The 27406-nt window shown below is 34.1% G+C and overlaps 2 protein-coding genes across 2 annotated transcripts in view; one reads left to right on the top strand and one right to left on the bottom strand.

The window, feature by feature from the left end:
* Positions 1-1660: 1660 nt before the first annotated feature.
* Positions 1661-25050, bottom strand: LOC123663239 (GPI transamidase component PIG-S). Its single transcript, XM_045597930.1, has 11 exons — positions 24921-25050; positions 17301-17391; positions 11384-11523; positions 8691-8903; positions 6698-6895; positions 6448-6548; positions 6079-6253; positions 4657-4829; positions 3168-3309; positions 2341-2545; positions 1661-1825 (listed from the first exon to the last, which is right to left on the bottom strand). Exons 1-11 carry the CDS (start codon positions 24925-24927, stop codon positions 1711-1713), a joined length of 1560 nt encoding a protein of 519 aa, XP_045453886.1. The 5' UTR covers positions 24928-25050; the 3' UTR covers positions 1661-1710.
* LOC123663241 (protein I'm not dead yet) overlaps positions 25012-27406 on the top strand; it is a 68278-nt gene continuing 65883 nt past the window's right edge. The window contains exon 1 of the mRNA XM_045597932.1: positions 25012-25198. The gene's annotated coding sequence lies outside the window, so the exon portion shown is untranslated. The remainder of the gene's footprint in view (positions 25199-27406) is intronic.

Here is a 27406-nt window from a genome sequence, read left to right as displayed (position 1 = left end):
GCTTCAAGGTTTCCCAACTTCTAGTTAAGATTGACGCCCAAAAAATTGTTAGTAGTTCAGAAACGGTTTAATTAACTGCTGATGAGTTTCAAATTTTTGTCGAATAATAAGAACCGGTTTTGCAAGTGGTTGATAGTTTATCCCGCACAAAGGCAAAGGTCTGTTTCATCCCAATTAATAAACTACAACTTTAGATTCAAAATTTCGAATAGAAATACCGATACATCGTAAACTTTTATTATTTATTTTTGTGTTACCCACACATTAGGGACTTCTAAGCATTTTTTATATATCAAAAATCGATCATTCCAGCGGGGATCCAACCTGCATCTCCGACTAACCGTGTCGGTGCTTTAGCCAATTTAGCTATGGAATGATGTACCTACTACGTCGAAATTTTTGATATGATGATTTTATATTCGGTCCTATTATAAGCTTGTATTTGTTGTTTAACATCATACATCACTTTGTAACAGGACCTTAAAATTTTTATTCAGTGAAACAATCTCTCAAAAACAAATTAGTTAAATTTGTTATTGTTGAACAATTACTTTTTATAGTCTTAAGTTTAAATTTTAATTAATTGTTAAAATAATTATTGTTTAATTGTAATTATACATTTTTGTATTATGTCGGTTTAATGTGTTTCTTTCACGAACAGTTACGGGTGTACGAACATATCAAAAACATCCCATCTCAAGTTAGATATTTTCAATCATTATTGTAAACTATTATATGTAATCTTGATGACAATGTAACAAAATGTATGTTTACTTATAAATCTTATAATTGAAGTCATATTTAAATCAAATGTACAATTATTATTGAACTAAAAGTTTTGGTGAAGTGAAGAAGTGGTATCTAATACATTTTAAGATAATTTATTTTAAAATATTGTATGTTGTGATCAAGATTGTTACAATAAGGTATATTTAAGAATATTACTATGATAAAAACGATTATGATTACCTCAAAGTATGTAATATATTATGAAGCAATATGTGTTTTATTTATAACATTAGTTAGTACCTACAAGGTTTTAATTATTAATAAAGAAAATATGCATACCTAACTTATTTCGGTTACAGTTAGGAGTTCTAACGTAGCATTCCTAATCTGTACACAAAACTATAGAAAATTCAATTCTGTACATACCTTAAAGATTTTTTTTTATATTTGTGGAAGGCCTAGTAAACTGAACACAAAAACAGTATGTTTCGTTGATGTCTGTTTCCTATAACTATGACTGAATATATTAAAGTCGAAATTCAAAGAATAGTCTTATAGACAGTATAATTAAGAAAATGCATAATGGGTAATAAACTCAGAACAGCTATTTTTAAAAAACGACTGCTTGAAACTACATGACTGTAGTATTAACTTCTTTAGCTCCAAAATAGTCATTTTTTTTTAAATATAACAGTCTGCAAACAAGCGTACGGTTCACCGGATCGTAAACGATTACCGCAGCCACAAGCGCGTTGCCGACTCTATCCCCAATCCATTACCAGGAGCTCTGGTCACCTTATCTGTTGTTACCTGTGACCTTCTTTAAGGTCGAGGTACTGCCCCAGTCGGGGCAGTACCTCGGGGCGTTATTCCATACTTTGAGCAGGAAATTTCCTGCTGTGTCCTACTGTAGTAATTAAATGACAGCAAATTTATTAAAATATTTTATTTGACTAATAAATTAATTTGGAACAAATAATATTAATCAGTCTTCTCCTTAAGCACGGGTTTTCCTCTGAACCAGAGGATTAAGTTCTTCAACGACAAGACGACCGGAAACATGATGGGCAGGAAAAGTGGTATGTATATGGCGTATCTGAAAGTAAACAAAAAAAGTATCTTTCACACTATGATAGTTTAAATAAATAGTATACTTATCGCGCGAAAATGAATCGCCACGAACGTAATATATTTCCCATGCCAGGACAGGGCGGGTTACTAGTCTTTTTTTTTTTACTTTAGCCGCCATTTTAGGCCCCTTAAGCTCGCAAGTCCTGTGCTAATTTCTAAATTTTTATATAGCTGATTGATAGGGAGCGAGAGATTGTGTCTGAATAGGCGTTATTACTGTTTATTGTAGATTAGTCATCAGTGTTTGGATCCACGCTACAAAATTAAAATCAAAAATTGTTTTATTCAAATATGCTTCAAAATCACTTTCGAATCGCTATTTAACAAATTAAATATTGATTTCTTTTTACTACTTAACTTTAAATAAAATTCTGGCAAGTACAGGGTTATATCTTATAACTGAGTCCGTTGAGTATTAGGATTATAATTATTTGCATATATTTATATGTATAGTTTTTTTGCCCGTTTCATTTGACTTACTTTTGGTCATCAGGGAAGTATAGTAGGGCTAATAGACTGGGTTCCATGAAGGCTGTTTCAGCAGCAAGAAAGGCCTGTTGCGCGTATTTGTGAGCTGCCAACAAATCCCCTTGCTTCATGAGCTCGCCGGCGACTTGGATGCTGTCCACAGCCAGGTTTATGGACGCTCCCACTTCGTCGTTTATCACGATGTTGGATATTTCACCTGGGAGATAGTGTGGTTAATTTATAAAAAACAATACGATAGGCAGTATTTGCGTTGATGGGGAGAATGAACACAAAAAATATAACTGAATATTATGTAAAAAAGGAATATCCATAATTTTTTTCAGGTATAACATTACATATAATTTGAATACTTTAAATTTATTTTAAACCGTTACTTGATTTGTTTTTTCCATAGAAGTTGTTTATTTTTTTTTTTAATTAAATAGATTAAGAGTTCAAAAGTGTTTTATGAATTGTGTGTAAAACCTAGGTTGCTTCTTAAAACCTTAAACCTAGCCTATACGAGTAGAACATTAGTATATAGAGCCGTCTTTACAATTACGGTAAAAGTTTGGATTAGAAGTTTATTTTTTAACTTTTTTGTACAAAATATAGATTAAAGAGGTATGTTATTGGTTACAAATCGATAGTTATTAGTTAGCTAGTAATTTTACAATTAAAATGAACATAGTATTTAAAATTGAAGTGCACCTGTCTGTATCTGAACTGGTTAAATAACTGTATTTCATAATAACAGGGTTAAAAAATCGTTTCGTTTTTGGGTCAATATGGTGGGTGGTGATAACAAGTAAAGATGTAGTGGTGAAGGTACAACTAACCCAGCAGCTTGGCCAGTGAGGCGAGGCTGGCCTGAGCGGAAGCGAGCTGGTCGAGGGCTCGCAGACGTAACAACGAGTCGCGCTCCCAGCGACGTGGAGTAACGCGCCGGAGGGGTTCCAGGTGGGCGCCGGGGACCACTGGCTGGGGGGGGGGGGTCAATTAATACGCTACTTAGGAATGGTTTATTGCATTCAGCCTGTATTATCCCACTGCTGGTCATAGGCCTTTTTCTCCATCTAGGAGAAGGATTTGAGCTTAGTCCACCATGCCGCTCCACTGCGGTTTTTTCAGCACAACCGGAACCAACGACTTAACGTGCTTTCCGAGGCACGGTGGGGAGACCCACAAGGACAGACATCAAAATCGGAAAGAAATATTTATACAAATACAAATATACATTCCGAGCGGGATTCGAACCCGCAAACCGTCGGTGTTTTAGGCGATTACTCGCACCACTACACCAGAGTCGTTCCTTAGAACATTTTAATTAATAATATTATGGATAAGTCTATATAGTAAGTGTCAGTTATTTTTAGAATATTTTAAGGAAGTTGTGAAAATGACATTTCCGATCTGAACGATTTTACTGAGGTCACTGAAGGATGTATCCTTAATTTGTACGATTTTATTTTTGTGTTACCCACACATTAGGAAAATTTAAACATTTTTTAATATCATATCAATAATCGACCGTTCCAGCGAGAATCGAACCTGCATCTCCGACTGACCGTGTCGGTGCTCTAGCCAATTAAGCTATGGAACGATGTACTCACTAGATCGAAATTTTTTATATGATGATTTTATATTCGGTCTAAGCGGATATATCCTTCTTAAAATTTAGAGCAGCCCGTGTGTTCATAGCTAAATAATACTGCTCCCAAGCAGCGTTGTTCTCCTGTGGTGAGTGAGGTGGCAAGAGCTGCTGGGGAGGGTCAGCAACGCTCTTGGAGTGCTCCATGAGCTGCTGGTATCAATTGTATACGGTACCCGCTCACATCAGGTGGACTGTACGTTTGTTTGCCACCTTTACAGAAAAACAATTCTACTAAGTGAAGGTTACATAAATTATTTTATGGAGGGATGTTGAGGAGCGTGACAAGCGCGTTGCTAACCTCAACGTTATTACGCTTCACCCTGTAATATCCCACTACTGGGCATAGACCTCTTTCCCCGTGTAGGAGAAGGATCAGAGCTTAATCCACCACGCTGCTCCAATGCGGGTTGGCGGATATATTCCCTACTATGAGTAACGATCGCTATTAAGTGTACATGATAACAACCGGGACCGACGTCTTAACGTGCTCTCCGAGGCACGGTGGGGAGACCCACAAGAACTGCACAAACACCCAGACCACGGCAAACACCTGTATGGCCAATACAAATGTTTGTCATGTGCGGGGATCCATCCCGCAACCGCCAGCGCAACAGGTACAATCCATGGTTGTGACCGTCGCGGCAGCGTCGCCTTCAAATAAAATCTAGACTTACCTTATCAGTGATACCGAGTAGTTTCCTCAGCTGCGACAGGAAAGTGCCCATGATGAGGTTAACGTTCGGCTTGAACAGTTTCTCCTGACACTCCAGCTGGGAGGGACTGCCGAGGACTACTCCTCCCCACTTCGGTGACATGAACGCTTGAACTGGCGACGATACTCTTTTATCTATAGTAAATTATACAATTTCTCCTCTGTTATGTGTATGTGTTAGAACATCTTTATTTATAAAGCATGTTTATTTTCATCATTTCTTTAACAGATGTAAAAAAAATGACATCGACCATGAAAAAAAAAATGTACAATCATAGCTTTAATTCATATGATTCTAAACTAGATATTTTATTAAAAATTTACTATCAATAAAGTTAAAGAAAAATTAAGTTAAATGAAGGCGTTGTAGTGCCTTGATTATTTATTCAGGGCTCATCAACGCCAAATAAATAAATAAAAATAATTGTCTTGTAATACTTGACTAACGATAAACTAAAATGGATTTTGAAAATGAAAATGATATGAAAACTTAAACAAAAAATGAAGTTTTCAATATTTGGTTAAAGAAACTGGATATTATACTTTTAGAACATCCTGTGGAGATCTTTTTTGTTCCTAAACCAGTAAATATCGGACGAAAATGCAACATGTACAAAGCTATTTATTAAAAATAATTTAATAGCTAAAGCACATTATTCAGTTCAAAATTATATTAATGATAATGTGTGGATTTAGTGGTGCTGTATTTCATGCAGGTATGACTAAATATTTAATATAACAGTTTTTTGAAAGAATAACTGCGGAGTTGTTCTTGATTCTCTGCACAATCTACATTCCAAATTGGTGGCTTCACTTCAACTATAAATTATTAAAACAAATAAAATTATAATTTGTAGAATGACAATTTAAAAGTGATTTCAGATTAACTTGGTTACTTCTATTACGAAAATTATTCGAAAACGGGATATTTACCATGTTTATTATTTTCGCTTTGCGGAGATCGATATTTCGACATTGACTTCGAATGTCTTGATCACAAGATGAGTCTCGTGATCAAGACAATAATAAACATGGTAAATATTCCGTTTTAAAATAATTTTCGTGATTTAAAAGTGCTTTTGAAGCTTATAATTTTTAAAAGTAGCTTTAAGCTAGCTTTTAAGCTTAAACTTTTAGCCTAGCATTGAAAAATTTTCAGCCTGGGACAATTACAACACTGATGACGCGTTAGAGCAGCGATCAGAAACGTTTTTGATCCCCATGACATTGACATGACACATTTGTATAAGTCATACAGTTTGTCCTAGTCTAGGAGTAAATTTTTGTTGTATGGTGCGTTCAGGAATCCCAGAGGAGTTATTTCCACGGAGGCCATTGAGTATAAGATTTTATTACCACTATACTACAAGCAATTTATACTCACTATCAGCATCATACAACACAAGAGGCGCGATTTCACACGGGACGATGTACAGCGCCAGGTTAAGGGTCGGTCTCTCTGATACGTGAGTCGCGGCGCGTTCCTCCAGACGTGTTAGTAGCAATGGGAGGCGGTCTTGTCGCACTGCGAAGTGACGACCCCCGGTTGCGTCAGTGACCTAGGACACGAATATGATATTGGAGTTATAAGATAGGTTCTTTATTGCTACTGAGATCTTAAATCAGTTTTTGTTTCCAAAAAAAAACTTATTTGTACTGTTAAAATGAGATTATTTTTAGAGTAATGGGGTGGGGGGGGGGGGGAAATGAGACAGACAGAAAGTGTGTGAGAGAGAGAGAAAATTAAACACACCTCTTTCGCTTCGAAATTAAACTCGAGTAAGTGTAGCCACTGGGACTTGAGTGTAAAGTTGTGTAAGTCAGAGATTTCATCCACGAACGAACCGATGTAATCTGAAATAAAAAAATAATATTTTACTTTTATGGGCAAAATTATAATGAATATGCTTAAACGTTTTCAAAGAATGAAAAAAGGAGAATTCTTTATTTTCATATTATTTAATGCGACCCACCCAATTTATGTTATTGATACATAAATTTACCTTCAACAGCATCCCGTGCATTGAATTCAACTTTCATCAACTGTGGTTTGGGATGTACTACCGAGAGTACCACGTGGAATCCTGGCCCGCTCGGGAATCGAATCTGCCTCGCTGGGTCTGCTGTCTCAGATCTTGCACCACTGAGTACTGAGGGCTCGTAAATCCAGTGTACTAGTGCTTTGACTAAGGAGGATGCAGCTGGAAATTTCAAATTTTAATTAATTTAATTATAATATTTATTATAATGATTAACTATAATTAAAATGAAGGTTCCACTGATTCGACACATACACGACATCAACAGAAAGCACAACTTTCAATGTTTTACAATTTGATTTTAAAAGGAAAGAATTTTTGTAAGGTTACTTTGATAATTGTGTTTGATAGCAAACGAAAAAAAGATCGACTTCAATTACATCGTTAAGTAATACAACGTAAGTAGACGAAAAAAAAAAAAAAAAAAAAAATAACAAATGCACTAGTCGTCACTGCGATTTTCGAGGGTTTCTCTCGATTTATCTAGGATTCCATCATCAGGTCCTGCCGGCCTAGCATGCATACAACGAGATATCTCTTGACGAGAGAGAGAGATAATGTCTACATCGAGTATTTTCTCGATTACCCTAACATGCGCACTACGAGAGACAAAATTCTCTTCCGAAGACTTCGCCTTGTCGAGTAGAGAAACATTATCAACCATAATCACAACTGAATATCATTCTTATTTCTTATGTCGTAAAGTTGAATTTACAAGGTTATTGACCAATCGTGCCAAAGCGGGATGAGCCAACGTTTGTATAATTTCAAACGAGTGACACATGTTTTATTTAACAATGTTCTCGGCCTTTTGGTTAAGATAAAAAGTGTATATCTAATTTAAAAAATCTAATATGGATAATAAAACGGCGTAAGTAAATGAATTTAATTATATATGTAAAACAATATGCTCGTGTTGTGCTTTATATCTTGTCGCACATTAGATAATTGTAATTCTATCACGCATTGTTTTATTTATTTATTTTTTATTTTTTAATTTTTAAAATTTTTTGAATTTTTGAATTTTTTTTTTTTTTTGATTATTGATTTTACTTTTATTCTATTTAATTTTATTTTTACTTATTGATTTTTTTAATATAATTTTGTTTTGTTTTTTATTCTGAATGTTGTCTTGTCTTGTTGTACTAACCCAATATGGGCTTATACTTTGGTCTGAAATAAAGTATTATTATTATTATTATTTAGAATAAGAAGCAACATGGCGCAAATACGTTTTTTGTGTCATTATATGGCACACTTTACTCGACTTTTCGCATTTCCCGCTCTTCGTATACCGAAATTATATAATTATAATAAGGAAACGCCATGGTATACAAAAAATAGGCACCCGGTTTTATTTATTTTTTATTTATCGTCTTTCTCGTCGATAATATTGAAAACGAGAAGTTTCTCTTCCTAAAACGACAAAATTCGACAAAATTACGATGTCATGTTAGCTTCCGTAGAGATAAATATCACAGATCACTAAAATTTAATGATTATCTCTTCTATTGACGTAACGAGAAGAGTATCGCGTGCACGCATGTTAGCTACTGTAGACATAGAGAGATAATACGAGAAAAGGGGTAGACAAAATTTTGTCGTGGCGCGCATGCTAGGCCTGCTGGTTTCCTTATCATAGTACCACATTGGGATATCTCCTTTCCAACAAAAAAGAATTATCAAAATCGGTTCATAAACGACAAAGTTATCCCCGAAGATACATAACATATAATTATATACGGTCGAATTAACTAACGTCCTCCTTTTTTGAAGTCGTTTAAAAAGAAAACTAACAGCAAAATACAAATTTGAGAAAAACAAGTTTTTCTTGTTTTCAAAATTGTCAATATATTATATTTAATACTCATTAATTTAGTCATGTGTCCTGTATGAAAGCCAAACATTATGCACACAGATTTTCACTCTTGTTCAATAATAAGAATGGCGCATTTACCTTTAGCATCCCTGAAAAATGCGACCCTTTCACCGCCCACCCAAACATCCTCAAACAAGGGTTTCCTCTGTACCAGGTAGAATGTATTGTGTTTCTTGGTGTCGAATGATGCTCCGACCTCCTCCAGCGCCTCCTGCTCATCAGCCACTGTGTCCAGGATGTGTTGGAGTTCGTTAGACAGCACCTGCTTTTTGATTTTCAGTTTTATGACGTCTGGAATGAAGGAGGAAGTTTAAAATATATATATTTTTTGTAAGTAGATTTTTATTGTAATAGTTCAAAAAAAAAAATATATATATATATATAATTAAAAGTAAATCGATGCTTGTACTAAGGAATAAAATCTAAAATTTTAAAACATAGATTTGTCGAAATTTTTGTTGATTGTGTATAGAATTAGAATGAAATTATTAATTCGGAATGAAGTTTAAGGATGAAAGTGCTCAGTCATCTAAACTTTGAGAACGTGCAAAATAAGACCTTTCTCTTTTTTTCTACTAGCTGGTACCCGCGACTTCGTCTGCACAAGATTGAATAGCTTATTATTTTCTTACTATCTATCTTTATAACAAAATTCATCAAAATTGGTTCTGCGATATAAAAATCAATTTGTTGCTACCAAATGTGCATTAGAAATATATTATCAATTTTTATTGTATTTATGGCTTACTCTTTTTGCGATAATGGCTTACTCACAAACTTTCGCCTTTATAATATTAATAAGATTAATAGAACTAATTTTGGAAATAACAGTAGGTTATTTACTATATAATTACCACCATATCCTGAAATAACATATTACAATTATCATGCTCATTTTGTGTAAAATTTAGAAGTTAATATATATGTTACGCTCAAAGATCAAAAACGCTCATTGAGCGGAAAAATAGCTCACAACGCGATGTGGTCACAGTAAAACATCCACATAGAGAAATTCGTGTTATGGCTCTAATGAAAACGCGCACGACGCGTTGTGGCAATCAAAGAAAGACCAAATAGCGAAATTCGTGTCGTGGCTTACATGCTATTCGATCTCAACGCGTTGTGGCAATGAAGAAAAGCCATAACGCGTTCTGAGCATTCATTGTGTTAACCATATCACGACGGACAGGTTGTTACTTGTCGGTGACGGCTCGGGTGCAAAGACGCATTGAAACCTCAGTTTTATTCATTTCTTTTCTGTTTATGATAGTGCATTTTAATGTCAGCGCTAATTATGACGAATAAAAAATTTTTACAATAAATTACGCGAGTTTGTGGAAACAAGCACTGATCGCAGTTTTATTATGACTACAGAAAAAGTAAAGAGAGCAAATGTAACTTGTAAGCTCTGTTTCAGAAAGAATAGCATAAACGTTGAAAGAGAATGTGCTAAATTAGGTCTACAGGAACAGGCAAACAAAATGGTTTCATTGTCTAATTTGAAATTTCCCTGTGTTGAAATTGGTACTAACGTTTTAGTTAGAGTTCCTGAAGTTGATAGAGGACGTACAGCACCCAGGAATGTTATGTGTGTTGTTATGAGCATTAATCCATCAGGTCTCTACCAGTTAGGAAACAAGGAAGGTACACTCGATAGACTTTATGCACGTAATGAATTTACACTTTCTGAAACCAACTTTATTAACTTTTGTGATGTGCCCTCAACTTATTAGATACTGTATTGATAAAAAGTGCAAGTGTCGCTCCAAGAATATAAAATGCAACTCAAAATGCCACAGTAATAGTTCATGTAAAAATAAATAGCAATCAAATACTTATTTTTCACAATTATAGTTATTTCTAATATAGGTACATTGTTGTTGTTTATTGGTGATCAATAAACATTTGTGTTAAATATTTTTATTTCTTGAAAGAATTTTAATTGTCATAAAAAAATTAAAACCCTTATCATTTTATGTGAATTATGAGTAATTTACAAATGATATGAATATTTTGTGTTCAGTGATTTATTACTTAATACATTGATTTTTTTAAATATAAAGTAATCTCAATAAATAATAAATATCGTTTCATTTTAATTTATATAATTACTAGCTGACCTGGCGAACTTCGTATCACCTTATTTTTTTTCTGAAATATAATAATAACATAATATATCAAAATAAAATATAGCCTATCTTTTAAGTTGGATCAAACTGCACACGGTGTGCAAATTTGACTAAAATTGGTTAAGTAGTTTAGGAGTCCATTGAGGACAAACATTGTGACACGAGATTTATATATATTAAGATATACTTAATATATTTGATAATGAGAAACACGTTATGCCGTGATTTTATAAAATGAAAAATATTTCTTAAGGACATCTACCAAAACGTTTCCAGCCTAGGCCTAGTAGGATCTATATCGGAAAGTAGTGTGCGTTGTAATCAAATAGTATTCCATACGCGTCATGGCTTTTCTTCATTGCCACAACGCGTTGAGATCGAATAGCATGTAAGCCACGACACGAATTTCTCTATTTGGTCTTTCTTTGATTGCCACAACGCGTCGTGCGCGTTTTCATTAGAGCCATAACACGAATTTCGCTATGTGGATGTTTTACTGTGACCACATCGCGTTGTGAGCTATTTTTCCGCTCAATGAGCGTTTTCGATCTTTGAGCGTAACATATATATATCCATTCAACTGGTCACATAATTTAATATTTACTATTATCATTTGCCAATTAATAGTATCAATTTAGTTACCAGACTGTTCAAAGGCCTTCTCAACCTGTTCCGCAATATCCTGAGCGGTCTTATCGTCATTGGCGAGCACGGTCAGCTCTGAGGAGATGAAGTGCGACATGGGGTCGAATGCATTGATCTTGTCGTATGGCAACGCTACTCTGAAATGTTAAAAGGGATCTTTAGTATTTAGAGTTCGCAGCTTTCATTCTATTTATGCTGTAACTATATGTTCTCTGCACCGTGTCTCGGTAAGCACGTTAATCTATCGGTCCTGGTTGTTATCCTGTACACCTGATTGCGATCGTTACTAATTGTAGGGAATATATCCGCCTATCTGCAGTAGTGTAGCGTGTTGCATTAAGCTCTGATCCTTCTCCTACACGGGGAAAGAGGCCTATGCCCAGCAGTGGAATGTTACAGGCTGAATTGTGCTGTAATAGACTATTCATATCGCACTGCTGATCAAAGGACTCTTCTATCACGTAGAATAAATAATTTTAATAGGCTACACTGCAATGGCGCAGTTTTTTTTCAGGCCATTCTTTAAGTTAGCAGTGAACCTGTTTTTGGAGTATTTTTTTTTTACATAAGTAGGCATTTAATTGCCTAAGACTGTATGTCTGTAAGTTAAACATATTTTTTTGGAAGTTTTGCTGTGTGTTATTTATTTAGTATCAATTGATTTTAACATTCTAAAATGTTGAAATAACTCGAAGAAGCGGGAAGAATGTAATGCTAGACCTAGATCAAGCATACATCATAAGTTACAATTTTTTGGTTGGTTCCGCAACAAAATTTCGCATATAAATAGGGTTGTGCCCTGGGGCACTGTCTCAAGTATCACGGATTTGTTATAATTTAGATGTGATTCAGGTTTTACTTTTACGTTAGGAGGTCCTTAAAATAAGCGACAAAAAAAAAGAATCGAATGTTTAAGAAGCTGTTCTGACGGATTAGGCATTTTCTGTGATTCTTGCTTATCAAACAAACGATATACTTCTGACTAAAGAAATAATAAAATTATTATCAAAGTTCAAAAGTTCATATGTCAATCACGTGCGTTATGTTTAGGTGCATACAATTATCGAAAATTGATAAGTTTATCATTACAAATTTAATTCCCACACATAGTTACAAATTAATCAAGGTGAGATAAGAGCACAATATTTTAGTTTGTTTAATTTTTCATTAATTATTCCACACTTATAATAATATTTAGAATTTACCATTTATAATTATTTTTATTTTATCAAGAGAAACCAGTCCATTGTAATGGTTACTTATATTGATTCCCTTATTTTTCCAAAAAGATTATAAAGTTTTGACAAACACTTTATTTGGTAGAATTTTATCGCTACTAGACAGAACAAAGATACTCGTACAGATGTACGAGTATCTTCTCGTTACTGCAATACATTTATCTTATATATATTAATACGTGAAGCAAAAACTTTGTACCCATTTTTACGAAAATTGCGCGGACGGAGGATTATGAAATTTCGCACACTTATAGTTTATATAGAGAAGGAGTGTAGAATGGTAATAATTTTTTTTTAATTATGCATAAAAAATACATTGAATCAATAAAAAAACCATTACACACATATACTCTTTTATCGCTTGTCAGTCTGTAGTCAAATTAAAAAATTTAAAAATATGTTCTCAATTTTCATTTTATCTTTATATAAATTTTTAATTATGGTCGAATTTCGACCACCGGGCGACAACTAGTTATAGTAGTAAACAGCCGTTAGACATCTCGTCAAAAAGCAGAGTGCCTAGTGCGACTTTTGTTTAATCCGCATCGCAATAACGGGCGTAAATTTTAACTCTATTTTGTATGGAACATTTAAACATTGCAACCTAGTTCTCGCGTTTGCCGCTAGATGACTCTGTATCGATTGTATTGTATTCTATTCTTTATCGTCTTGGCTGCAGTGTTTAAATTCCCATACAAAATAATCTTTACGTATAAACGCGTTTCTGTGAACTAAACTCGCACTAGGCACTCTGAATTAAAGTCATTATAGTAATTTTAAACTCAGGAAAACTGCCAGATTCCTACGACAAATATGTAAAAAGGCTCTGCGGTCAAATTGGGTAAGATTAAGTTAAAGATCTCAGATTAATAAACTTTATTAATCTGAATTAAAAATATTGAAAGTTTCTATTACTTTTGAAGTAAGCTGACGCGGATGTACTGATCCACAATATTATAACGCATTGCACTGAATATAACAACAACTGAAAATATTTTCTTTCTCTGCCTGCATCTTGCCGTCTTGCTTAACAACCACAATGATATTAGTAGTAAATCAAAATAAACATTTCAGTGCACCGTAATGAATTCTTAATAATTCCAAAAGAAGTTAATTATTATTTAGAATTGTTAAATATAAGAGAGAATAAGAGACAAAATCAGTAATTTCCTTTTTTTTTGAATCTGATTCATAGCGATATTTAGTCATAGATAATTTTAGATATTCGTTCAAAAGATCAACCTACATACATTAATCTACGTTCAATTCAGGATTGCACAACTATGACAAAGCTGCAAAAAATCTATAAGCGTACATATAAAAGTGAATTATCTAAGTTATGACGATATCTCTAATATTTGTTATAAAAAGTCGATACGGAGGTAATTTAGGAGACGACGTCACAGGTTACGACATAAAACTTTAGTACGTGGGTGACCGAGCTTAGCTCGGTATTTTGAGTAAATCGTGTTTTTTGGAAATCATATTTAAATACGAATAAAATATTGATAAAATATGATAGTAATAAAAAGTATGATCTGGTTATTTAAATAAAAAATCATGAGTGCAATTAGAAAAAAAGGAGAAAAATAATCGATCTGGAGATACGAGGATTTGAACTGTGGTCTTCTCAGTCGATCCCGACCGGCCGCTTCTCACCTGAGCTATTCCAACTTTATTGACAATTGCGAAATTTACCTTCGTAATCTAACGATATTGTAGCCATTTTTTTATTGCCTAAAAACTGGGATAAAACGACATTTTCTAGAAACCAATCCTACATATATCGATTTATCGTCCCCGAAATCCCCTGCATACTAAATTTCATGAAAATCGTTGGAGCCGTTTCCGAGATTCAGATTTTATATATATATATACAAGAATTGCTCGTTTAATAGTATTAGATAGAAATTGATGATTGATTTACTATATTCAGCCTAATTTATTACTGCAGGGTATAGGGGTCTTTACTCATACTCAGAGCAAACTGCCTTCGTAAACCAAAGTATAGAATGAGATTTTATCTAAAACTTTGATACTTCTGATTTAAGGAGTATGAAAATTAGTTAAATACTATCGTAGGATCCAACCCGAATTTGAGCAGTGTGGTGAATTAAGCTCTGATCCTTCTCCTACATGAAGAAAGAGGCTTATGCCCAGCAGTGGGATATTACAGGCTGAATCGTATCGTTGTATATAGCCGTTGATTAAAATTCAAAATGAAAGGGAAGGATACGACGGGGATCAAACTAATTCTTTGGGACTGCTAAACTTCCTTGTGTCGAGATTTAACTGAGGTAGGGCACAGCAGGAATTTCCTGCTCAAAATATGGAGCAGCCCGACTGGGGTAGTACCTCGACCTTACAGAAGACCACAGCTAAATAATACTGTTTTCAAGCAGAATTGTGTTCCTGTTGGTGAGTAAGGCGACCAGAGCTCCTGGGGGGATTGGGGATTGTTATATATAGTATAGTTCTCCAGACAAGTTTGAGTCAAGAACCAGCTAGTATTATTATTTTTATTCTGTAAAACTAATGTTCTCAGTGGTGGCAATATAGCAGAGATGATTTCGCAAGAGCCACATTGATTAGTATACTAGATCGTTCAATAAGTCCCGAGACTAACCTGGAAATGGCGCATATATTAAAAACTCTAAATATGTGTCAAATTTTTAAAAATGGAACAATAAAATTATTGATTTTGAAACATTTAAGTGACGCTACGGTTGTAATTTCGATACAATGGAAAAAAAACGAGTTTCGCGTGTTGATAAAACATTGTTTTTTAATGGGAAAAATACCGTTGAAGCACACCAATGGCTTATAAAATGTTATGCAGGATCAGCTCCCTCTAAAGCAACCATTTGTCGGTGGTATGCCGACTTCAAACGCGGTCGCATGGACACCAATGATGGGGAACGCTCAGGTCGTCCAAATGAAGCAGTGACTCATCAAAATATTAACCAAGTCCTCAAAATCGTATTGGAAGATCGGAAGGTAAAAGTGCGAGAGATAGCCGAGATAGTGAAGATTTCAGCTGGTAGTGTTTTCACTATTTTACATAAAAATTTGGCCATGAAAAAGCTTTTTTCTAAGTGGGTGCCGCGTTTGCTTACAACTAATCAAAAGAAACAACGTATCAATGATTCAGAGCGATGTTTGGCGCTGATGAATCATAATAAAAAGGATTTTTTACGTCGGTATGTAACAATGGATGAAACCTGGATATACCATTTCACTCCGCAATCCAATCGGCAGGCAGCGGAGTGGAGAGCGGCTGGTGAAAGCCGCCCGAAGCGTCCAAAGACTCAAAAATCGGCCGGTAAGGTTATGGCGTCTATATTTTGGGATGCGCATGGAATACTTTTCATCGACTACCTTGAAAAGGGGCAAATTATAAATAGTGACTATTACATGTGCTTATTGGAGCGATTCAAGTACGAAATTGCGGATAAACGGCCTCACATGAACGAAAAGAAAGTGGTGTTTCACCAGGACAACGCGCCTTGTCACAAGTCCGTGAGAACGATGGCCAAAATTAACGAATTGGGCTTCGAATTGCTTCCTCATCCCCCTTATTCGCTAGACTTGGCCCCCAGCGATTACTGGCTGTTTGCAGACCTCAAAAAAATGCTTCAGGGTAAGAAATTTGACTCAAATAGTGAAGTTATCGCAGCAACGGAGGCTTATTTTGAAGCCAAAGACAAATCGTTCTACACACATGGGATAGAAAAGTTAGAAAAGCGTTGGAGGGACTGTATCGCTCTTGGAGGAGACTATGTTGATGAATAAAAATTAATTTTATAAAAAAGACCTTTTTTTAGTACTTAGTCTCGGGACTTATTGAACCACGTGTTGAGTGCCAATCCTACGTGAGAGTCAAAACGCTTCAATCAATTTTATTGTCTAAGATGTCATTGAACATTTTAGTTTCAATTGAAACGACGTCACTGGTAATAAAATATGACGGAAGTGTTAAATTGCATATTTAGACTATTAGTATTTTTGTTCGTTAATGAAATACTACGTCGATATTTTGCGTAGTTTTTATTTTTTAACCGACTTCCAAAAAAGGAGGAGGTTCTCAATTCGACTGTTTTTTTTTTGTGTATGTTACATTAGAACTTTTGACCGGGTGGACCGATTTCGACATTTTTTTTTTAATCGAAAGGTGGTGTGTGTCAATTTGTCCCATTTAAATTTATTTGAGATCTAACAATTACTTTTTGAGTTATATCTAATAATGCGTTTTTACTTGACGCTTTTTTCGTCAACCTACGTTGTATTATACCGCATAACTTTCTACTGGATGTACCGATTTGGATAATTCTTTTTTTGTTAGAAAGGAGATATCCCTAGTTTGGTATCATGATAAGGAAACAAGGATCTGATGATGGGATCCCAGAGAAATCGAGGGAAACTTGAAAATCCGCAAATTTTTTGTCGAAATCGGTCCACCCAGGCAAAAGTTCTTAAGTCACATAGGTATATAAAAAAAAATACAGTCGAATTGAGAACCTCCTCCTTTTTTTTAAGTCGGTTAAAAAAAAGGATTATCCAGCAGATAGACAAAGACGATAGAAGTTGTGACCGTACGTACTACGAGTATATACATATTTCGACGATATATTTTAATTTATACAGATTAAAGTGATAATTAAATTCAAGTTACGGACCTGTATACTTCCGTGGTCTTCCACCACAGAGGCACTCCGATGATAATGAGTACTCCCACGAAGGAAGCGCTCGCCCACATGCGATTTGCCTCTGAAAAATGAATTTTTATAATTACATACATTTGCTATTACCAAAGAAAGTTATTTTCTAGGTACGCACCAAAACAAAGCGTTGTTGAAGTTCTAAGAGGTCATCTTAGTATTACGTAAGCAGAATTTTAATAATTTTTAACCCCCTCCTCCCTTCCTTCACTTGTCAGCGAAAGTCAGCAAAACTCTATTCTCTCCCCCCCTATGCTTACGTAAACATTGGTATATATATATTTAATCTATTCAGAAATAATCTATATAAATAAAAACGAATGTTGCTAAGCGCATAACTCGAGAATGGCTCGACCAATTCGGCTAATTTTTTTTGTATGTACCTTAAGGACAACGGAAGGTTTTGATACAAAAAAAAAAAAAATCTTTTTACTTTTGACAGAACGTAGTCTGTCCGGACAGCTGGTAAATAATAAATATTGCTGACGTAACCACCATCTAGACCATGTCATCAAAAATAAACACAACAACGACCCCCACCAGCCTTCGGTGTTTACGTAACAACGCAAGTAACTTTTTAGTCGTTCCGACATTATTATATCATAATATAATCTTCTTCTATAATATAAAAATGAGTCGCTGAATGTGTTGCTAAGCGCAAAACTCGAGAACGGTTGGACCGATTTCGCTAATTCTTTTTTTTTAAATATTCCTTGAAGTACGAGGATGGTTCTTACGGAGAGAAAAATTCTAAAAAAAAAAAAAAAAAAAATTAAAGAATCGACTGTTAGGCGATACGAAGTTCGCCGGGTCAGCTAGTATAAAATAAAAAGAAACGAAATAGAGAAAGGCGCGTTTTAACTGATCAGGAACAAGAATCGTCCAATAAGTAATTATTAAATAAAGACTACAACAGTATTGTACACCACAAAAAATTTATCGCACAAAGAAATTAATTAGAAAAGCGAAAGAAGCTAGAATATTTTATTTATTTAACAATTTTTATACGTACAAGATTATACACAATATTTTGTCATGGAGACTCACGTATAATGGGTGTGCTTATCCCTGTGAGAGATTTCTTCCAGCACACCCAAAAAGGAACAATTACAGACAGAAATTAAAGTAGGTAGACAGATGTACAAAAGAAAATATTAAATAATTGATATATATATACACATATACGCGCGCACACACACACATATTTTTTACTAATTTAATTGATATAATTCTAGGCTACAAGTCTCTTATGTGGCAACTCTAACCATATCACATTAAATAAAATTTGGATTAAAAGTGAATTTTTTTAGTTTTTATGTAAATTTATTATGCAATAAAAGTGCTTAATATTTATTATGATGGATGGATATTTTTATTTGCACAAATAATTCTTTTCGGTTTCGATGTACTTGTGGGTCTCCCTATTGTGCCTCGGAGAGCACGTCAAGCCGTCGGTCTCGGTTGTTATCATAAATAGCGATCGTTACTCATAGTCGGGAACATATCCGACAACCCGCAGTGGCGCAGCGTGGTGGATCTCCAATCCTTCTCCTACATAGAGAAAGAGGCCCATACCCAAAAATGAGATGTTACAGGCTGAATGCGTTATAACCCATGACCAAGGTTCATACAACTACAATTAAATTTAATAATGTTAGAATAAGCAGACGACGTTCTCATTACATATGTTATTGATTGTACTGCGTTCTAGAATCGCGTATGATATTACAAACGCCTCGGTAGTTTAATAAACATAAGTCATTGTTCATTGCCGATACGGATGAAAACGTATCGTAGGTGTTGGGCTCGGATTTCATTATGTGCATTATGGCGATCTTTTAAGTACTTATGCACTTGATTAATAATGCGTAACAATGTGACTTTACTTGCCTTACTACGACAACGAACAGAAAAATAATAAGCGTGGATAACAAGGCTAGACTATGGAAGCCTACGACGCCAGCTGTCTGAACAGCGTATTCTTAGGCGCTCTGACTATCATATTTTCCACTGGAACAGTGAGATCTTGAGCTTGAGATTAATATCATTTTGCTGTGATCTTCTGGAAGATTTAGATAGGTACTTCTTTAGACGAATACTTCGGATTTTAAACAACATATTTTCTTCTCTACCTTCCATCAATTGCTTCTATTCTAATTGCTATACCTAAACTTTGTCACTTATCAATTTTATTTATATTAATTTTGTTCAGAAAATCAAACTGTTGTTTGAACATAATTTATTCTAGACTACTCTGAGGCCCATAGTAGGTTAACACGACCATGATCATAATAACTGTCATTGTTTTAAATACTTGACATGTTTCTAATTACTATCTTAATAGATGTAGCGTAATGTTATAATGGTTATATACGTTGACAATATTTTCCGATAATTTAGCTATTATTTGGACATAGCTTTTCAAATTAATTATTTCGGAGAATATTGTCTCCGATTAAAAGTTTAATTTAGTACTTAGCTGGCAACTAAGAGCCTGTAAATGTTTCAATATTTTGCAAAGGTTTTACTCTTTAGCCGGCTTCAAAAAAGGAGGAAGTTTCTCAATTTAACCGTATATAATATATGTGTGTTCGCAGATAACATCGTCGTTTATTAACCGATTTTGCTTATTCTTTTTTTGTTAAAAAGGGGATATCCCAAGGGTGGTACTATGATAAGTAAACCAGGATTTGATGATGGCTTTGAGAAATCATTGGGTCGGCAACTATTGGGTTTGTTATTTTTTTTCGTCTTCTTACGTTGTATTACGTGTCGATGTAATAGAATTCGTTTTTTTTTTTCACTTTTGCTAGCAAACACAATTATTATGACAAATAAATTCCTTTATTTTGTACCATCGAGAATATAGATAGTTCCTAACTCTTTTATTGACGCTGCGGGAGCCTGATTGGAGACATTATCTTAAAATTAAGCATTTACAGAGTTTAATCGATTGTCCTCTAGTTTTTTACTGATATATTTAAGGTAAGGGTGTTGTTTTATAGCACAGGACCTATATTATAGGGCTTAGATTGCTAAAAAGCTTTTATTAACAACACATTTAAAGACTATATTGGTTACGGTAGAAAATATCTTTTTTTTTTATGTACCAACAGAAGTATTGCACGCGCTTTTTCGACCCTACCCTCAATTCCCCCCATGATATCTTGATTGAAGAAAGAAATGTTTGATTTTGGCTTTTGATTTTATATATATTATGGTCATGTAGTATCAAATCACATCAAAGTCTAGCTTAGAGTAAATACTAGGTGCAAAGTGCGAGCACACGTTTCCTCGGCGTGGATTCAATTTAAGACTCTACAATTACCTAAGTAATTTCTAGAATGCAATATGGCATTCGAAACACGCCATTCGTGATAATAACAGATAGGTAATTACTAAGATAGTTATATAATGCGGTTTGGTCGTAGTTTCTAAATATGAAGTTTCAGTTTTATTTATTAGAAGGGTAACACTTCAGAACTTTTCAAAGTCAAAATTAAGAAAATATTATTCGGTGCAGGATTACATAGTTGATAAAGATGTGTGTATTTTATGCAACATGTTACTAATTTTGTACTAAAACACAGTTTATATATTATTTTTCAAAAGAGTAACTGCGGAGTTTCTTGCCGATTCTTATCTGCAGAATCTACATTCCGAATCGGTGGTAGCTTTACTTCTACAAAATATATAATAATTTAATTTATTTTTTAAAGTTTTAATTGCTCAGAAAGTGCTCATGGAGGCTATTTGAATAAAGCCGTTTTCGATTTTGATTTTGATATTCTTGAAAGCTCCTTCACTCAAGCATTTGCATTTTCAAAATTAAATATTACAACTGCCTTTAATACAAAATTAAAGCAAAATTATTTTTTTCACTAATCTAAAAAAAAACATTTGATTACTCTCTAAGATCATAAAGTTCATTATTTATTTAGTATTCATTACAGAAGGTTAATAGATACAATACAGTCACATCACATATCTCTTTTCTATATAATAAATTAAACTCATATCAAGAACAGTGTCTCAAATACATGGTATATACGCTCAACGTTACGGGGTCGGGTGTCAAGAAACATACCGATGTGTAATTGATAACAATTACCACTCATATACACTATGGATGCACTAAATAACGTGTCACCGTAAGGCCCGATCCCCATTATAGCGAGTTTTGGTTAATCCGTCTCGCAATAACGGGCGTAAATTTTAACGTCATTTTGTATGGGAAATTCGGGATTTCAACGTAGTTCTCGCGTTTGCCGCTAGATGGCTCTGTATCGATTGTATCGTATAGTCGTATACTATTCTTTATCGTCTACGCTGCATCTTCACGTATAGACGCGTTTCTGTCATTTTTCTTTGAATAAAACTCGCACTAGGCACTCAATATCAGTTCGTTATCGGTCCGATCTCGATCCATCGGGACACACTAGTCTACTCATATGCATGATGTATGAATGCTCGATTAGAATCAAATTGAAGATGTATAAGAATGCATTCCACTGCGTAACATGACGCAACATTTCATCACTCCCCTTCAAATATATGTCAGAGGACATGAAATTTATCGCCTCATAAAACTGGGTTCAATTACTTTATAAATATTTTACGATTAAAACACTGTATTAACTTTTAAATGATTTTCAATTAGGAAATCATTAATAATAATCTATCTTATAAATTTAAATGAATGGTTGAAAGCGCGCACACTACTTCCCAACGATTGCACGAAATCGGATAAATCTTTTTAGCTTTTGTTATCAAACATGTCAAAACAAGTTTTATATAAAGGAATAATTTAAATTTTCACGTAAAAAATATATATGGCGGGTCCCTCTACTATAGGTTCGCCGTGCCAGATTTGGTATACTCGTACCTATTGTACGGTAAATAGGTACATCTATATCTATTACATATAATAAAATGGTAGGAAAGTCAAAACTGTACATTAAATATTTTTTTAAAAGAATATTTGGGGTGTGATCTACAATCGATACCGAAGCCAAAAATATAGTTTTTAGAATTTTTGTCTGTTTGTCTGTATGTATGTCCGAGATAAACTCGAAAAGTACTGCATGGATTAACTTCAAATTTGGCTCGAATATTATTAAGAAGTCGGGTCAACATATAGGCTACATATTATCACGCTATCACCTACGGGGAACGAACAGTGAACCTTTATTTCTTCAACGCATTCTGTAACAACGTGTAATCTAACGACGCACATTTGAATGTTTTTTTTTTTTTTTTTTTTTTAATAACCATGCTATAAGCTAGCTTCACACTATAAATAAAGACATTCTGTAGTATATTTAGTATCAGCATTGCACCCGTGCGAAGCCGGGGCGGGTCACTAGTTGTATTAATAAAAACGAATGTGCTTTAAACCACACGACTGAAGTAAAACTTCTACCTCCCAACTCGATATCGATTATTTTTTTTTAATTTTCTTTTATACAAACCTTCATGTAACAATAATGAAATCAAAAAACAATTGTTGTCAAATTTGATACAGCAGTTAGGATGTTATACGTGTACCTACATATGTAATTATGTATATTTCTTCGGTTGATTTATTTATCTATACAAATAAATAAAATTGGAGTGTCTATTTGCAATATTAAAATAACAGCTTTTAACTAAATGCATATGGATATACGGTACATATACCAAAATGACATTTTTTACAATTTTTGTCTGTTTGTCTGTCTGTTTGTTCCGGCTAATCTTTGAAGCGGCTGGACCTATTTTGACGGAACTTCAAATATAGGCAAAATATAGGCAACATAGAAATATAAGCGAATTGAGAAACTCCTTTTTGGAAGTTTGGTTATAAAAACTTAATGGCAGTAGAGCGGGGGCGTACTGATTTTATTAAAAACTACCCCAATTCTCTTCGTTCGAGGGGTAGCGATTATTCACGTACTTTAGGGTTGCAACCCTCGACGTTAATAACATTACTTGCACATATAAAATCAATAGTTATTTTATGCTTGAGGGTTTTTTCATCGTATCGTATTTGTCGTTACTATCAACATCAATATACTAAATATCTATGTATAATTTATGATCTTAATATCTACTTATATAAATTAAAATGTATTGCCAAAACGTATGCGTAGAACTTTCGAACAGCACAAGGTTCTATAAAAAAAATGACATTATCACGAAAAAAATATATATGGCGATATCGTCTATAATTTATAATCTTAGTATTGTAAATATAAAGGTGTGGTTAAATATTTGTGACTCCATCACGCCAGGACTACTGAACGAATAGAATGTAATGGAGAAAGGTACGTTCAAGTCTAGAACATTACGAAAAAAAATACGACTCTCATCAAATAGGTACGAACGAACGAACGAATTCTTGGGCAGATGGTAGTATTTGAAATATACCTAACTCAAACCAGATAATGATATTGAAATCTTTGCATAAACAATTTTGCCACTTAACGAAGTAACGTTAAAATCGCTAAATAAAATATATTTCTACTTAATTCTTCCTAATATACTGACACGATACAAACGTGATTTAATAATCAAAATCACGAATTTTGAAACTTTTTAAATACATATACATAATTATATTAAATCGACATTGAAATAAAATGTGAGTAGTTGTAATGCTAACGTTTGTGATTTATTTTTATGGCTTCATTTAAGCTTTAATATTGTATGCGACATTGGATTTAAAAAAAATACTTCAGCTAACAAAGTTACTAAGATATAAAAACTCTTTACAATGATAATAATATTTGCAATAAATTTTTATACTTTTAGCGAAAAATAAGATCGACAGCCAACTATCAAGTGGTTGAAAATTTATATAATAAAAGTATTTTATTGAAATGAGAACATCACCCAAAAAAATAAAAATTATTTATGGTGAAGTTTCGTAATCATTACGTCAGAAGATTAAAATAAAATATATTACAAAAAAGTTTGACCTAATGCCAACATCATTTGTTGTTCCGCATATCTATGAAAAATGTTTTTGAGTTAAGCATGGAAATATTAAAAAAAAACAACAACAAACTGATCCTACAAATCCCTACATCACGTAAATGTATCCGCACGTTGTTCTCAATGTCAAAAGAAATGTGGCGTCATATATACTGCGATGTGATTGGTCCATTTTTATGGCACGAATTTTGTAACTTATGGGGAGTCGTTGCAATATTCTAGTAGTTTGTACAACGAACGCATTATCTAATTTTTTTTTTTTACCAAAATGAAAGTTGATGTTTATCAAATATTTTATTTGAAACATGAATAATATGTAAAACATTTTTTTTAATTTAATTACATACGACTTCATAAGATTTTATCTGATCTTCACTCTAAGCGATTGATCATTAAAAAAATATCTATAAATTTTAAATTTCTATATCTATAAATTCCGTACGTAATGCTATGAGAAATCTACTAACCTATGTGGGTATATAATTGTCTAGTTCCGTTGCAGGTGGTCGCCGTAAGATTTTATCAATCACGGCCTACGAAACTACGAACTAATCTATAAGTTGATAATGTATGGTGTATGCACACAAAATATAAAATACGAACCTTGCATCACGTGGCTGTAACAACCAAGTTCACGCACTGACAAATAAAAAATATAAACGTCAAATACAACGCGTCCCTAATACGAACGCGGGAACACTGGAAAAAAAACAAAGTCCGTCATTTCAGTCCGCATCCGCGCCGCGCGTCGATCGTACGTGCGCGGTTGGTAAAAACTCCCGCCAATATAATACGGTGAATTTAATCGAAAAAGTTTTTATGTGTAGTGTTAACAATTTCGAACTTTTAAATAAAGGAGTGAAGGATTTTCTTATACGCCGGTTAGTTGTGTAATTTTATTGTTTATTTTACGACGCTTGGTTTAGTTAAGAGGTTTGTGGGGCTATGGTTGACTAACGCTTTACAAAATGTATTGTTTATCCATCATTTTACTACAGCAATATATTTTATATATACGTATAAATAAGATTTTTTTAGTATATTACATAATTTACGTCATAAATATTTGTATACATAAATATGTATTCAAAATGAACTTCCTATAAAAATTTTACGATCCCTCGGCAACATAATACGTCATTCTTAACGTTTTAGATTTTATAACAACATACAATTGTTTTATTAAAAGCATAAATAAGAATTTTGTATTTAAATTACTTGAAGAAAACAATGAAAGTACGTCAGGCGTATAATTTGTTGCTCAAAAAAGAAAACGTTTAAAATAAGTATTTCTTTATTCAAATTATATATATTACCGTATTAAAGGCGGACTTAACATAGTAGTTTTAAACGCACAAAATGAATGCATCTGTACTAATATTAAAAAGCGAAAAGATTTGTTTTATTTTTATTTTTGGAATAGTAAACTCAAGAGTTACTCGCGCGATTTTGAAAAATCTTACTAGCTGAATGCTATGTTATCGCTGAGTGACATAAGCTTTAGCCTAATTCCTTTTAACAAGAGAAAACGGAACAACCAAAATAATAATAATAATAATAATAATAATAATAATAAACGCTTCACACTTAACGGATCCGCCAGTAGGATTTTCTCCTGTGTTGGGTGTCCGAAAACACACACAATACACAAACACAATACACAAACACAACACACAAACACAACACACAAACACAACACACAAACACAACACAACACTAACATCTATATGGTCGATACAAATGTCTGTCGTGAGCGGGAATCGAACCCGTGACCGCTAGCGTAATAGCCAGTGCTATGACCGCTGCGCCAACGCGTCGTCAGAATATAAAAAATAATGTAATATAGAAAAATAATATACCCAATCCACGCAGGCGGAAATTAAGATATAATCCTCGAACTGTTTTAATATTGAATATTTCGAACTGAGAAGGCAATCAATAATATTAACACAGTTTTCTTTATCATTAATGCATTTGTAATTCTCGCGATATTAAGGTCTTTTATAGTAATTAATTAACATTTTATAATATATCGATAGCTATAAAAATATACGTCGGTAAACTCGACTGGGCATAGGCCTCTTTCCCTATGTAGGAGAAGGATCAGAGCTTAATCCACCACGCTGCTCCAATGCGGGTTGGCGGATATATTCCCTACTATGAGTAACGATCGCTATCAGTTGTATATGATAACAACCGGGACCGACGGCTTAACGTGCTCTCCGAGGCACGGTGGGGAGACCCACAAGGACTGCACAAACGCCCAGACCACGGCAAACACCTGTATGGCCAATACAAATGTTTTTCATGTGTGGGGATCGAACCCGCAACCGCCTATGCCCAGTAGTGGGATATTACAGGCTGAAGCGTAAGCGTAAACTCGACTAGCGACGAATATACATAAAATTTTTATTAAATATTTCTTAGAAATAGTGACTAAATTAATGAAACAACACCACAAGGAGAAAAAAGCTACATTTTATAACCACGCATAGTCAAAACCGCCAATTTTTTTAAAGAAAAAAAAATACTATACATCATTGTTGTCAGGACTTCATCGTCTATAAAACTTTAATTTTTACAGTTTTTTTTTTACATTTTAAAAGTAATAGTAAGAACAAGTAGTGTATACCATAAAATAGGCTTCGAAAAACAAGTTTTAAGATGCAACCCATAGAAGCAGATCAAACCAAAATGGATAATCATTACAGCCTATACAGTCCACTGCTGGACATAGGCCTCCACAAGTTAACGCCAAAAAAAACGTGAACTCATGTGTTTTGCCCATAGTCACCACGCTGGGCAGGCGAGTTGGTGACCGCAGTACTGGCTTTGTCGCACCGAAGACGTTGCTGCCCGTCTTCGGCCTGTGTATTTCAAAGCCAGCAGTTGGATGGTTATCCCGCCACCGGTCGGCTTTTTATGTTCCAAGGTGGTAGCGGAACTGTGTTATCCCTTAGTCGCCTCTTACGACACCCACGGGAAGAGAGGGGGTGGCTATATTCTTTAGTACCGTAGCCACACAGTACTGGATAAGAGCATGATAAATCTTCTCCGTATAGATGATAACCATCATCTATAGTAATATT

This window comes from Melitaea cinxia, chromosome 20, assembly GCF_905220565.1.
Source record: "Melitaea cinxia chromosome 20, ilMelCinx1.1, whole genome shotgun sequence".
Taxonomy (NCBI): Eukaryota; Metazoa; Arthropoda; class Insecta; order Lepidoptera; family Nymphalidae; genus Melitaea; species Melitaea cinxia.
This window is presented reverse-complemented; position numbering and strand designations above follow the sequence as displayed.